Source organism: Pongo abelii, chromosome 10, assembly GCF_028885655.2.
Source record: "Pongo abelii isolate AG06213 chromosome 10, NHGRI_mPonAbe1-v2.0_pri, whole genome shotgun sequence".
Classification (NCBI taxonomy): Eukaryota; Metazoa; Chordata; class Mammalia; order Primates; family Hominidae; genus Pongo; species Pongo abelii.
This window is the reverse complement of record NC_071995.2, coordinates 103,248,093-103,263,676: the sequence shown is the minus strand read 5'-3', so window position 1 is coordinate 103,263,676 and position 15,584 is coordinate 103,248,093. Positions and strand designations below refer to the sequence as shown.

Below are 15,584 nucleotides of genomic sequence, written 5' to 3'. Positions count from 1 at the left end.
TTTTTTTTCTTTTTGAGACAGGGTCTCCCCAGGCTGAGGAGCAGTGGCATGATCATGGCTTACTGCAGCCTCAACCTGACCTCCCTCAGTCTCTCGGGTATCTGGGGCTACAGGCACGTGCCACCATGCCTGGTTAATTTTATTATATTTTTTGTAGAGACAGGGTTTTGCCATGTTGCCCAGGCTGGTCTCAAACTCCTGGGCCTCAAGCAATCTGGCTGCCTCGGCCTCCCAAAGTGCTGGGATTACAGGCATGAGCCATCGCGCCCAGCCTGATTCCATGTCTTACTGTTGTGAACAATGCTGCAGCTCTGCTACAGTGAGAATGCTGGTGTCTGTTTCAGATGCTGCTTGCATTTCCTTTGGGCATATACCCAGAAGTGGGATTGCTGGATCATATGGTAGTTCTGTTTTTAATTTCTTGGAGAACCTCCATACTGTTTTCCATAATGGCTGCACCAATTTACATTCTCACCAACACTGCACAGGAGTTCCCTCTTCTCCACGTCCCTGCCAACCCTGATCCTTTATCTTTGACAACAGAAGGACTTTTATCTCGAAAGCCCTAGCATCTAGCAGAATGCGACACACATAGTAAGCACTAGGGATTGAACTGTGTCCCCTCCAAAATTCGTATGTTGAAGTTCTCACCCCAGTACCTTCAAATGTGATCTTATTTGGAAATAGGGTCATTGCAGATGTAATTAGCTAAGATGAGGTCATACTGGAGTCAGTGGGCCCCTACTCCAATATGATGGGTGTCCTTATAACAAGGGGAAATGTGGACACAAAGCCAGACACCCACACAGGGGGAGCACCATGTGAAGATGAAGGCAGCAATCAGAGCAAGGAAGCCAAAGATCACCCTCAAACCAGGAGGCTAACAGGCAGGTCTGGAACAGGCACTTCTTCACGGCCCTTAGAAGGAACCAATCCTGCTGGCGCCTTGATCTCCGACTCCCAGCCTCCAAAACTGTGAGACGATACATTTCTATTGTCTAAACCACCCAGTCTGTGGTACGTTGTTACAGCAGCCCCAGCGAACTACTACAGTGAATATGCAATCAGTGAGGGAGGCAGGCTGGGGTGTGAGGGAATTCCAGTTCCATTTCACGCAGTGCATATTTGCTGCGTGCCACACACTATAGAAGAAGGAGGAAAGGAGGTAGGAGCGGAAGGAATTGAGAAACAGGGCTGAGTGTGGGCTAAGCGCTGAGGGAGGGTGGGGTCGGGGCTTAAGCAGCCCCCTAATCCCTTCCTAGTCCCGTGACTTGCTTTCCCCAGTTCCTTCGCGCAACTAATCCCTTGCTCCTATTCTCTCCAACCGCCTCACACCTGTCGCACACTAGTCACATAACGTCTTATGAAATCAAAGTTGAGATATAATGACTGATATGTTTCAAAGTGTTAGCCCTTCTACGATACTCACACTTATACTTTCCGGAAGGAATTTCTGGGGGAAACATCGGACATCAGCATGAATAGGAGACTTGGGACAAAAGCGCCATACTCTTCACTGGGTCCCAGGAAACCGCCCACCCTGATGTCCGGCCGCCTCTGCACCTCTAGTGGAGTGAAGCCCTGGTTGCCTCTCCATGCTGAACTCACATGAGGCACAGGAGCAAGTGGCTTCATTCACTGCCCAAACATCCACTGGATACCTTTTCTGGGGCTGGCCCATAGTAGCTACTGGACACCCCAAGATGAATAAGAAAGACAGCTCCTTCCCTCAAGGGGCGCAAAGCCTGGTGGAATCGTTTTAAATAAGTGAGATTAGTGTCATAACATGGGCAGGACGCAGGGACAACGGGGCATTTTACAGACCAGCACTGTCCAAGACAGCAGTCACAAGCCACATGCAGCTACTGAGCACTTGATGTACTGCCTGTCCCAATGGAGATGTGCTGTAGGTGTCAAATACACATCAGATTTCAAAGGCTTAGCATGAAAACACAAACATAAAATATACTAACATATTTTTTATTGACTAAATATGGAAATAATCATTTTTAGGTACACTGGGTTAAATTTTAAACATTATTAAACTTAATTTCACCTGTTTTCTTTTTCCTTTTCAAAATGTAGCTACCAAAAAATTTCAAATGACATATGTGACTTATATTATATTGCTAGTGGGCAGCACCATTCTAGAAAGACATTTCACCGGAGCTTGGAGGGGAAAGAAAAAAATCAGAGCTTCCTGGAGGAGGTTTCTCGCATGCAAATAAAAAAATCAACATTGACTGGGCATCTTGCCGTGTGCCTGGGATTCTATATATTTTCTAATTTAATCCTTAATAACTGAACCACAAGCATTTTATTCCTGTTTTATAAACAAGGTCTCCAGTGCTCACAAAGGTTCAGCCATGTGCCTCAGATCTCAGAGTAACTAGTGTGAAGATGGGGTGGAAACTCCCCCGAGATCTGCGTGGTCCATCAGACCCACAGACTCCACTGGGGAAGGAAGATGCGTGCTGCCGCCACCCTCTCACCCTCGATGTCTCTCCTATGGTCAGTTTCAGAACAAGCCAGGGCTTTGTTTCAGTTCTATCCATTCTGACAAGGTTAAAATCCAATTGGCTGAGAAGCTACTTGAGTTGTGTCATTTACAGAAAAATCAAATTATGTGGAGGCCTCTTATAATTGAGGGTAATTCAGGAAATAACTTTCGGGAAATGGCAGATTGTACAGCTGTGTTACCATGTGGAAATTGCCGAGGTCATTTTGTCACTTGAATGCCCTTCTCCAGTTTAAATATGTCAGATTATATTCACACAGACTGACACAGAAAAACTCCATTAGCGCATTGAGCTTACTATCCAGATTTGAATATATTGGATCAAATTAGGCTTGATCCTGAAACCTCTGTTTCTGAAGCAGAACAACTGCCTATAAAGAAAGCTTGAGTTAAATGTGGACTAATCAATGAGATCAATGCTTTCACATGAACACAACCCAGAGATGAGGTCTTATTTAGCAACCATTACAGAGTACCTAACTAGGCATTGGGAGTATAACAGACATGCCCACGGGAGACTTTTAAAATATGAAAACTGCATCTGCACATTTTATAGAATATAGGTTGAGTGAACATATATGTAACACATACCACACACACACACACACACACACACAGGCACTCATGGCTTTATAAATCAGTGCATCAAGCTTGCTGATCAACACAGACTCTGCTAGAAACAAATAAATCAAAATTGTTAGGAAGTACTCACAACGAAGATAGCTAGTAGCTTCCAGGTAAGAGGAAATCATCCATCTTATTATGCAACAAAATTCCAAATGTGCATGTGCAAAATGTCTGAGCCTATATTACAGAGCACAGCAAGGGCCCAGACCCCTAAGAAAATTCCCAGGTTACCTAACTCCATCGAGACAATGAATGGCTAATGATTAACACCAACTCTGACCTTGGCACTGTCCTAGGTGCTTTTGATACAGAATTCTGAATCTCACAAACCTGCAAGACTGGTATCAAGCTCTGATTTTACAGATAACCAAGGCTTGAACAGGGTAAGTGACTGCCCCAGGTCATATAGCTGGGCTGAGACTCCCCAGTTCCTTCAGGCATCCAATCCTTTCCTCTAAACCCAAATTGTGTTTGACTGTCATGTCCCCTGGCTTGACCAGAAATCCTTCCTGGCTTGACTGGAAATCTGACCGGGAAGCTTCCCTGGTTCAAGAATAATCAATCCGCTAGCCACGGTGAAAGAGGTAGTTCACCGTCCGTGGTTTTTTGCAATGGGCCTCGCTAGTCTATTGTAATTTGCAATTAATAATGAAGCATTCTCCCAAGTACTGTGTGTAAGATCAGGTTAATGTAATATTTCATCTTTGCCAGCCAGCTGCCAGGCTGGCAGTAAGCATTATCTTTGCATAAGGAGTCGGTCTACAACCAAATCAATTAATCCCTCTTTGGCTGGTAGACAGCTGCTGAGTCAAAGAAGATAATTAGATGAACTCGTCATTTACCAGGTGGTTGGTAATGAAGGGATTAATTGACCAGAGTTGGGGACAGTACAACGTCTGCTCTTTCATGCCTTCCCCAGCATATGTGACCACTCAGCATCGTTCTTCCTGAATAGCATTCTAAAGGCAGAGGGCCCTTCTCGTTCCATGCTCATTTCTATGATTGTAACTGATCCTTCAGAAATGTCCATCTGACGCCTGGCCTGGAGCAAGTCTGAGTTCTCCTTCTTACTGGCTCAAGACAGAAGTGGCTCAAGGATCCCTTTCACAGGGCTCCTCCCAACACTTTGGCTGAAGACTTGGCACCTTGGATTGGCCCACATGCTGCTGGCTGGATGTCTAGCACTATAGGCATCAGACCCACAAACCTACAAATGGAGTAGATGAGGGACAATGATCTCTGTGTCCTAGTGGAAAACACGGACACAGAGCTTTCATATAGAAAGACAGTAGAAACTACGTAGAGTGAACAACCTCAGCATATACGCTTTGAGTTGCTTTTCACATAATGGGTTATGTCCTGCATTGCGACTCTCTGGCGTTGGTGTCACGTGGGTGGTAAAAAGAGTTTACCAAGAGAATTGTAGGGAAACAAAGGCAGATTTATTAGAAAAAGTATGAAAACACATTGCAAGGGAGCAATGGGCAGGTCAGCAAGAGAGGAACTGACTGCAAGCAGACAAAGGCTTGCTGGGGATTTTATAGGATGGTGCTTGTGCTGTGTGCTGAAGAGGGCTTTGTGCAGTACTGATAACGCCAAGGTTTTAGTGAACTCACTTGCATTTTTCTATCAGCCGAGGGTCTGGTGATAGGTGGGTGCAGGAAGATGATGAGTTATTTGCATAGGAGGACTATGTGTCCTAGAACACGAAGAAAGGCAGATGCATAGCTTATCTGCTTTCTCTTTTTGTTTTCTCTTGGTCCTGCCAGGCTGCTTCTCCCTCCCTAACTTAGCAATTTATAGGTTATGTTAGAATCAAAGACTTTTAGGACCAGAGAGTAGGGGGTGCTTAAAGACCCTCTAACTCAGGGATTCCAAACTCTGGCTACTACCCATTAGAATCACTTAGGGAGCTTTGAAAAATACCAACACCCCAGCCCGAACCCAGACCAATAAAATCAGAATCGCCAGTGGTGAGGACTGCGCACTGGTCATTTCCCAAAAGCTCCCAGAGTGGTCCTAATATGAGGACCACAGGCTTGAGAAACATTGATCCAGTCTAACCCCTTCATTTTATAGATGACAATGCTGAGGCCTGGAAGGGGACATTACCTGCCCTGGAGAAGCCCCACAGTTAGCAAGTGGCTGAGTCAAAAGGAGAAGCTAGGTCATAAGATGCATGCCAGTTTTTGTGGGCCCCTCGTGACCTCCAACCCTGCCAATAGGTAAAGACCAGATGGATTGGAAATGATGAGAATGGCAGACATGACCCAATCCACATGCTACCAACCTGCCACTCCTGCCCCCTCTCCGATCCGCCCCTGGCATCACCTTCACTCCAGCCACAAACCCCTCACAGTTCTCTGAATGCGCCGTGGACTGTCTCCCTGCGGCCTCGCTGATGTTCCCACTCTGTGATGCTGTCTCTCTTCTTTAACATGGGGAAGTCTGCTGTGTCTTCAGAGTCCGGACTCAAATCCTGTATAAAGGCCCCCACTGTGCACCGCCCCTCAGAGGCTAACCATTCACTCCTGATTCTCTCATAACTTTGCAAAAAGCTTCTATTATATACCGCTTATCAGGTTACATGACCTAGGTGCCTCTCCTCCCCACGCCCTTTTCCTCTGTTTATTCTATAAGTGTCCATTGAAGGAACAAATTTTGTCAAGCATTGCTGAAAAAGCTATTTAGGTTGGGACTAAGAGAGTCCCCCGCAACTGCCCCAACAACCTTTGGACTATTACAAGCTTTTATCAATCTAAAACATTCAACGAAATCAATGAGCCCAGCTTCCAAATGTCACCAAGATGTTCTATCCCGTGGCAGAATTCTCAGGGGTGATTCCTGCTCTGGCAGCCCCAGCCAGGAGACAAAGGCGTGTCCTTCACTGGGCTATATATCAGGTTCAGTAAGCAAAAAATAAATCTGCAATTTTTATTTATTTATTTATTTTTATTTTTTATTTTTTGAGACAGAGTCTCACTCTATCACCCAGGCTGGAGTGTAGGGGCACGATCTTGGCTCACTGCAACCTCTGCCTCCCAGGTTTTCCTGCCTCAGCCTCCCGAGTAGCTGAGATTACAGGCACGAGCCACCATGCCCGGCTAATTTTTGTATTTTTAGTAGAGACAAAGTTTCACTATGTTGCCCAGGCTGGTTTAGAACTCCTGATCTCAGGTGATTCGCCCACCTCAGCCTCCCAAAGTGCGGGATTACAGGCATGAGCCACTGTGCCCGGCCTGTAATTGTTTACAGCTATTGTCCATTCCATGCCATTCCAGAAGTCCTGGCCCCTGCTTTTGTGAATTTTGCAACTGGTCCTGAGCACACCTCAGGTCTCGGCTTGAGTCACTGGGAAAAAGAATCTCAAGGAAGCATTTTTTCACCGGGGAAAAATAAAGTACTAGCCTCTCCTCATCCTGCAACCTAGCCAGGCTACGTAGGCCTGGCTCTCCCATTCAGGAGCTGCATGATTGGCACATTGCTCAACCCTCTGAGCCTCAGTTAACATACCTAAAAAATGGGGTTACTGGAGACCTTCCTCTTCGGGTTGTTGTAAAGATTCCATGAGACATGTATGAAAAATACATCAAACGGTCACTGGCATGTATTATACATTTAGTAAATAGTAATTTGTCTTCCTTTTTCTCTCTCATCCTTCTTTCCTTCCGACTTCCTTCTCCCTCCTCATCCTCCTCCCCATCCTGCTTCCTGGAGTCTAACTGATGGAGAAATAAGTTTACTTGAGCACCCTGAAGACTTGACCAATGAGGAGTCACCATGTAATAGAGATTTCAGTGGGGGCCTCCAAGATCTTGTCATTCTCAGTTTTCCTGGAGCTTTTGTTTCCCCCCCAGAGAGTTCCCCAGAATTCCTCTAAATCCCTTGAACACTGTTTGGTCCTCAGAGACCCCTAGAACAATTGGATCTGCTGTGCCCTATACAAACCTCCTAGACTCAGCGCTTATAAATTCAGGGTCAGCCCTGTGCTGTGTGTCTCTCCCCTTGGAACATGGTAATCACAGAGCAAGTGTAAATGCTAAAGAAAGAATCAAGCAGGGCAGGGCTGAACCACATGAGTGATGTTGTGAAGATTTCAGGGAACCCACGAGAAGACCAGGAGATGGGCGGGGCAGAAGGAAAAGCTGTCTCGCCATAGCTGGCATTTAGGGGAAATTAGGCCCTATTAATCGCTGACAATGCAGCTCTGCCCTGTGCCTCTGAACTGAGCCAGAGCGGCCCGCAGATGTGCTTGGCCCACAAATATGCAGTTGACACCTCCTGAACTTTCGGTGACTTGATTCCAGCTGATCTGATCGGCAATTACATTTTATTTTGGGGCCAAGGAAACAGCAGAGAACCAGGAAAATTATAAGACATCAGAGTACAGTTTTTCTAAGAATATCAACTCCAAATTTTTTTTTTTTAATTTTTTATTTTTTTGAGACGGAGTCTGGCTCTTTCGCCCAGGCTGGACTGCAGTGGCGCAATCTCCGCTCACTGCAAGCTCTGCCTCCCGGGCTCACGCCATTCTCCTGCCTCAGCCTCCGCAGTAGCTGGGACTACAGGCGCCCGCCACCACGCCCATAGAATTTTTTGTATTTTTAGTGGAGACGGGGTTTCACAGTGTTAGCCAGGATGGTCTCGATCTCCTGACCCCATTGTTGTTTTATTGGTTAGGGGTTTGCAAGGCACTAAAATAAGAAAATCTTGGACACTAAAATAAAAAACTCTGTACACTCAAATCAGATTATAGCCAATTTCCCAATATTATAGCCAATTTTCCCAGATTATAGCCAAAATTTCCCAATTTTCCCCACACTTTGTCCAGTGAAAATCTGGGTTTGATTTTTTTTTTTTTTTTTTTTGGAGAGGGGATGGGTAACTCCCACCAAGAGAACTTTGCTAGTAACAGCAAGTACAGCATAGAGGTAAAGAAATTTGGATTTGTAGTTTGTTTTTGGGTTGAATTTCACTCTGTTTCTTACTAGTTATGTGGCCTTGGATAAGTTGTATGAAGTTATTGGCCTCAGTTCCGTTCCCCCATCCATAAAATGGTGATATAAAACCTAGCTTGGGGCTTATTATTACAAGGATTAGATAAGATGTTTATAAGCATCTAGATAGTATCTGGCCTACAGTACTGGTAACAGAGTAACTAAGATGGTGTCTTCTTGCCATAATGTTGGTTTCTTATCACCTAAAATAAACAGTTCCTGTTTTCACCATTATATATCAAGCCCAAATACGCAGTCAGTACAAAAAACGGAAACGCCAGCTCGGGGAGCAGTTTGGTTTCTAGCAACTAGAGGGTTTGTCATCTGCCTCAGTGATAACATCATTCCGGGCTCAGCAGCTTCAACAGCTTGGCTGGTAGGGAAATACAAGAAACTGCAACAGAGCCCAATCAGGTGCAAAGTTTGTAAATGGCTCATGGACACAAAACCAACTAAACTCAATAGAAGCTCTCACTCCCTTCTCTCCTCAACTCCCTGGCCCACAGCAGCCCAAATGATCACCAAGACAGTTTCTCTGAAAAGTGCCACTTACTGAACTTGCGTGGGATGGAACATAATTGCAGCTTGTAAAGGAAACCAGCCTAAGAAAAAACATCCCGAGGAAACGAGGTGATTTTCCTGCAGCTACATTTCCCTGGTTGCTGGCTAATGGGGCCAGACAACTTGCCCAAAACGTCCTTGAGGGAGGACGGTGACTCACCCACCTACGCCCTCCCCAATGCCTCCTGGAGCTGCTCTCCAGCCCCAGGTTCCCTCCCAAGTCCCAGGCTACTGCTCAATAGGCCTGTCATCTAGACAATGCTCAGAACACTACCGGAAGGAAGAGAGGGCCCCTACCCAGGACAGGCATCTCTTCTCTGACTGGTTTACAATGGGACCAAGCAGGGTCTGCCTCGCCAGTCAACTCATTCCCCTCAACCCTGAGCTCAGAGTTACCAGCCACAAAAGGTTAAGCACACACCCTCTCCACCCTTTTGTGCCCAGCGCCTAGTGCTAAGCTGCTAAGCTACTAAGCTATATGTTCCTAGGCACATGTAACAGCACATGAAGAAATGAATGAAAAAAAGGAGTGAATGAACTCATGAAGGAGCAAACTCCACAGGAAGCTCCAAGCAAGACACATCACCACATGCAACACTGCAAGGCAGGTATTATTCATGCCACATTATAAATCAAGGAAAGAAATCTCAGAGAGGTTAAGTAAACACCCCATAGTCACATAGCTAAGAAATGATGAAACTAGGCTTTGAACCCAGGTCTGACTCCTAAGTCAAGGCTTCTGATATGGAAGCCACCCTCCTGACCACAAAAATGACAAATCATACCGACAGAGCCCCTGACACATCAGAATTATTTCATCCTCCCAACATTCCAGGAGAGTGTTAGGTAGGAAAACTGACCCCTAAAGAGAATGCATCATATATTCAGGGTTGCACAACTAGTTAGAGATGAAGCCGGGATTTGAACCTGGACTTTCATGTTTTGAATCACAAGTATTTGAGAGCCCTGTGTTAGGTACTGAGGAGCCAACAGTGAACAGGACAGACGCAGTCCATGGACCTTCCATCCACAGGGGCGGTGACTTCAGAAATAGCTTTTCCCATGACACCATATGTTACCCATAAAATTTGCAGCAGTGTTTCAGTAGTTTTGTTTTGAAGGAGAAAATGATCTGAGAACAGAGGATACCAACAAAAAGATGGGAATGGTTTGCATCTGAGGAGCCTGTGTTGTTTTCGACACGGGTTACCAGAAATCCTATCCTTTGTTGAAGCACAGTTCTGCCTCTTCCTTAGGACAGGGTGTGTGTGGACAGGCTGGGAGATCTGCCTATAATATGCAGATTTTTGGGGCGCCAAAGGGAACCCAACTATCAAATTCCCCACTGAGTTACCACAGAACCCAGTACAGGAAGCCTCAGGCAATACTGACTTGGCAATTAATGGGCTAATCTGGCCAAGTCACACCTCAAGACAGGGCATGAGTTAACCTAATTAGGCCACCATGATGCATAAACTCAGGAGTCCATTTTTCTAGAAGGGAGTGCAGGTGAGAGATTGGGAAGGGGGGTAGGGGGCATCAGATAGTTCTCAAGTGCATCCCTTTGCAAGAGTTCTAAAAATTTGACAGCTTTGAGGCCCATGCATTATCTTCCTCCACCAGGTACCTTGGTCCAAAGAAGTATTAAATTTAGTCAGAGACTGTAGCCAAAGCAGTACATTTTTCCCTCTTTCTCTACAGCTATTGAAGGTCCACTGATGCTGCTGCTAGTTGTTCACTTACCAGTTCTGGGCATCAAGTGCTAATTAATGTTCCTACAAAAGGATCAGCCCCAGCGTCTCCACATCAGGACCCACACACGCCACTGAGGCTGCTGCCATGGCAACCAGGCCTCCTAACTTTGCACTAGCTTTCCATAGAAGACACTTTTCCTTGGTTGGAGCTTTTTTTTTGCTCAAAGAGGAGCTCTTTTCATAACTGATGGCATAGAGGTCACGTTTGCTGCCTCATTTAACTAACGAGTTAGATTTACTGAGGCAGTCACTTAGCAAAAGGTCCCTGCTCACAAGGGAGTTTGCCAAACTGGCACAGTAAGGTGGGGCATCACTGGGTTTTAATATGTGGGATGTGGGAGTGGGTGTCAAGTGCACCCATGTGCAACTCTTCCTTTGGGGATACCAAAGGGAAGACTGCACGGCCTCGCTGGACCTTTAATTCCCGAGTCCCATTGCTCGGACTTGAGACTGTGTTAATCTCAGGAGTTCAAACCCTGGGCAGGTCTGAATGCTTAGCACTAAACCTAGGCATTTCTCTAATTCTAAACATCCCCTGCTAGAATTTTTCAGAGATGCTACATAGAAAAAGGGTGATGGAGAAAGCAACCACTGAAGGTAAAATGCCAGGCTGTGAAAGGAAGTTTTAAATCCCCCAAAGACCACAATTTTGGAGTTTTTAGTATCCATCCCCACCAAAAAAAAAAAAAAAAAAAATTCGCATGCTGACAGAGTGCTCGAAGCTTACCTGGATTGGGTTGTAGAGTTCCTGCAGGGGGCTTCGGGACCCCTTCCGGCAGCAGATGTCCACACCAAAGGGATTCCTCCGCATGACTGAGGAAAGAAAGTGAAGGCTCATCAGAAATGAGCAACAAAGATTTGTTGTCTAACAAAGAAAAAGGCACAGAGTAGGGTAGAAGAAACAGGCAGGAAAGAAAGAGAAAACCAGCTTCTAGCAAAGGAAGATTTCCACACTGTCCCTTCTCCAACAGCACAGCTGCTGTCTGTCTTCCCAACATTCAGGCATCTCCACACCCAGAAGGATCTAAATCATGCTAAAAAGTCTCCCCAGCAAGTGTTTTAAGAAAACAGGACAGGCATCTAAAGCTCATTGAAATGAAACCACTTACAAAAGATGGCGTAATGGCTGCTTCAAGACAGCAAGTTCTACCCAGCACCAGGCTTGGTAACACATTTTAAGATTCCGCAGACTTCTCCAGCAACAGTCAATGACCTTTTATTCCTTGTCCCTGGAAGCTGGGCTTCTGAGAACGGGCAGGTCCTTCCCCAGGAGGCTCCTCCCACTGGGTAGGTCAGAGGCCCAGCCTCCCCAAAGCCTCTCCTAAATTATGTTACTTTTAGTGAAAATATCAGCATGAAGCAGAAAAGACAAGAGTTTACGGTTCCAGACAGAGATGGTACTTACAATTAATAAAAGAGGGGGAATTAAGTGAACTCCTCAAACCCCCCCAACATTGAAGCCACCAAGAGCTCTTTTTAAGTGGCAATGAATTCTTTCTTTTTCATTTTTCTTGTTCATTCTGTGCAGCCCCTCGTGCATTGTGTAACACATAGTCATGGGCTTGATCATTATTTGTTGGAGGGAGGAGGAAGGAGGAAGGGAGGGATGCAATGGGGAGAGAGGGAAGGAAGGAAGGAAAAAAGGAAGGTAGGAGGGAAGGAAAGAGAGCAGTAGAGAGGGAGAGAAGGAAGGAGGGAAGGAGGAAAAAAGAAGGAAAGGGAGGGGAGCAAGCGAAGGAAGGAAGGGAAAGGAGGAAGGAGAGAGGAAAAGAGGGAGGAAAGGAAGGAGGAAAGGAAAAAAGGAAGCAGAGAAGGAGGAAGGAGGAAGGCGGGAAGAAGGGAAGGAAGGAAGAAAGGAAAGAAGGAGAGAGAAAAAAAAGAGAGATGGGGAAAGAATAAATGGGGCTTTCTTCTCAAGTACGAGGCAGTTTTCTTATGGTTTGAGGTGCAACAGTGGCATGAGTGGAACAAGGAAAACTAGATCCTTTCATGAGCCTGAAGAATTCACCTGCTCCACAGAGGCAATGAACGGACAGCAGGACATTCCCTGGAACAGACAGCCTGGGTTTCAATATTGGCTCTACCACTACCAGCTGTGTGACCTTAAGGAAACTACCTAACCTCTCTGCGTCTCTGCTTCTTTGTCTATAAAATGGGAATGAGAGGGGCATCTAACTTCCTGGGTTGGATGTGAAGATTAAATGAGTAACTACTATGTGCAGAATGCTTAAAACTGTGCCTGGCCAAAAGCCAGAGTTTAAAAGTGCTGGTGACAAATTTCAGAAGCTGTTTTAGATCCCCCTGGGAGGAAGGCGGGAATTTCTCTATTCGTGGCTATCAAGGGGCCTGATGAGGAGTGACCAGACCTCAAGCAGGGTGCAGCTCAAATGACTGGGAGGGCTGGCTGCAGGGGGTTAGCCCAGGGACCTCTGCTTAGAAGTCAACCTGAGGTCAGGAAAGGGAGGAGAGTCATCCACAAGCAGCTGATGACATCTGGAAGGTCTCCGGAGGAACAACTACTGCTCAGGTGAGCCTCCGTTGACTTGTCACTTTGAGCCACATGGAAACTCTGAAAATCAATCATCAATGCCCAGAAACAAGATGCCATGTTTTCTCTTTCCTTTTCCTTGACTTCCTAGGGCAGGGGTCAGCAAAATTTTCTGTAAGGGGACAAACAGTATTTAGGCTTTGCACCCTACAGTGTCTGTCATAACTCTTCCGCAGGGCCATTGTGGTGTGAAATCCTCCCCAAACGATACAGAAATGAATGGGTGTGGCTGGGCGCCAACAAAACTTCACTGATGAACAGGGAAATCTGGGAAAATGTCATCTAATTTTCATGTGTCAGAAAATATTATTCTTCTTTTGAGTTTTTTCCACCAATGAACAAAAATGGGCAGTGGGCCAGATTTGGCCCTTGGGCTAGAGTTTGCCAACCCCTGCCCTAGAGAACTGCTCCAGGTCTTCTCGGGGTCAGTAGTACAAGCTCCAAACATAGCTACATGCCCACAGTCTTCCCTGGGGAGGAGGCAATCGCAGGCAAATGTCAATACATTAAAGCCATTAGAATTTGATCAGGCTGTACAGAGAAACACTGGTTCTTTGTTCCTCCAGTTGCCCCAAGAAGAGGGAAAAAAATTCTATGTTGTGTTTTTCTTTAATTTATGACTTCATTTTTCATTTCCACCAAAAAGGAGGTAAACTGTTAAATGCACGCAAGTTGCCCTTGGTGCACAATGACATAGCAACACTTCGGAGAAGTAAAAACAGCCATAAAACTCATAAAATTATGCCCACGCCGGGCAAGATTAAATTCTCCCTATGGCGGCAGACGGGCTCATCGAGGCCCATGGCTCCGGGACCGCCACGGTGAAAAACCTACCATGGAATCCATTAAAAGTCTGCTTTTATGGGGGGCAGTATTATTTAATTGGTTTATTTTTCTAATACAAGGCCTTTAAAATGCTTTGACCGTGTGGGGCCTGAACCTTGGGTTCTTTGCATACAGCCATCAGCCCTGCCCGTGACTTCACTGGGTGCCATGGGAACCGGCCTTGGCTCCCCAGACCACAAAAGCTAAAGGGGCCTTATGTGCCTTTTATGGGAATGATAACAACCCCACCGTTTCTGGAGTGCTCACTGTGCAACAGGCAGTCGGTGCAGTGTGATCCTTCCCACGGTGAAGGAAGTACCTGCATTTTACAGACAACCCCTCCGCGCCTCCCTTAGCTGCAAGCACTTGGCCATGGTCAAGGCCATGTCAGTGGAAAGGAGCCAAGCTGAGTCTCGAGACCGACAGGTGCTGCCCAACCTGTGAGCCGAGGGTCACCTCCCAACTCAGCTAGGCCAGCCGGCCACAAGGATACAGACCACTGAGTCAAGGCCCACCCCACCCACCAGGGTGGGAGGCTTGGGTCAGCACTTTATCTCTCCCCAAGAGGAAAGAAGGAGCCAGATGACTCAGGAGGGGCCCAGTGATCTGTGGAAGGATGAGAAGGAGAGTCAAGAGAAGATAAAGTTCCCCAAATCCTCCGTGTCATGTTCCAAAAACTAGAGTTTCTCAATGTGTGCTCTACTCACTTTCCCCGTGATATTGCTTGTTAAAAAGCAGATTTCTGGGCATATTCTTGGGCTTCATCCCAGAGTTGTTGAATCAGAAGGAGGGGAAGATGGAAGTTAAGGCCCAGGAATCTGCATTTTAATAAGATTTCCCCACCATGGGGAAGAGAGGTACAAATTATACTCTTTATGCTTTCTGATTCTTGAGCATCCAATTATAGAATAAACAATTTCCACACGACCTGGCTCCATCTACCTCAGAAGACACTGTAGCATCTACAATAAGAGCTGTAGAACATCTCCTACTGCTGATGTTGTGCAAAGGTTCCGACCCTCCCTAGAGGCTGATCTCCACTGTACCCTCTCAGGTTTAGACCACAGGGGCTTTTGGTTTCCAGGGGCCACAAATGACTTCTGGGCTAGTCATATGCAAATGGTAACAATGAGGACCTACTCTGTTGCCTGGGATGCAAAGGAAGGACCAGCAATTATGCACATGAGTATATTCACCCCACATGTATCTTACAAGTGGCGTTAGGGAAGTTTGAGTAACCAAGGCCCAGACGGTGGCAGCTAACGTTTAGAGGTCACCAATGCTTCGCCAAGCAGTTCACATATTTAATCCCCACAACAGTCCCCTGGCGCGGGTACTACTACCATTCTCACTTTACTGATGAGAATACCGAGGCATGGCAGGGTTAGGTAACTTGCCCAGGTCTCATGACTAGAAAGAGGTGGAGACAGAATTCTGCCTTAGACAGCCCATGGTCTCAGCTGCCACACTGGGTCACCTCTTCACTGACAGGTAAGTCAAACATCTCCATAGTCTCCTCATGGCCTGAGACCTGATTGGCTGGCCACTTCTAGGACAAGTCCAAAACACAATAGGATTCATCAAAATGCTGTGACGGCAAACTATTAATTAATGGTTTTATTACACTCATTCATTCGACAAGTTTTTATCAAGCACCTACGATGTGCGGGGCAACTCGCCAGGCACTGGGTTTTGGGGATAGAGCCTCTCTCTAACCTATTCATGTTGTTGCTGTGGTGCTTGGCACGTAGTAG

At 46.2% G+C, this 15,584-nt stretch overlaps 1 protein-coding gene across 2 annotated transcripts in view; it reads right to left on the bottom strand.

Moving 5' to 3' along the window:
- The window catches only part of CHST11 (carbohydrate sulfotransferase 11), a 306,478-nt gene that overhangs the window by 149,354 nt on the left and 141,540 nt on the right, over window positions 1–15,584 (bottom strand). For both annotated transcript variants that reach the window (XM_009248175.4, XM_002823676.5), the window contains exon 2: window positions 11,185–11,270. In XM_009248175.4, the coding sequence (XP_009246450.1) occupies window positions 11,185–11,270 (86 nt within the window). The remainder of the gene's footprint in view (window positions 1–11,184; window positions 11,271–15,584) is intronic.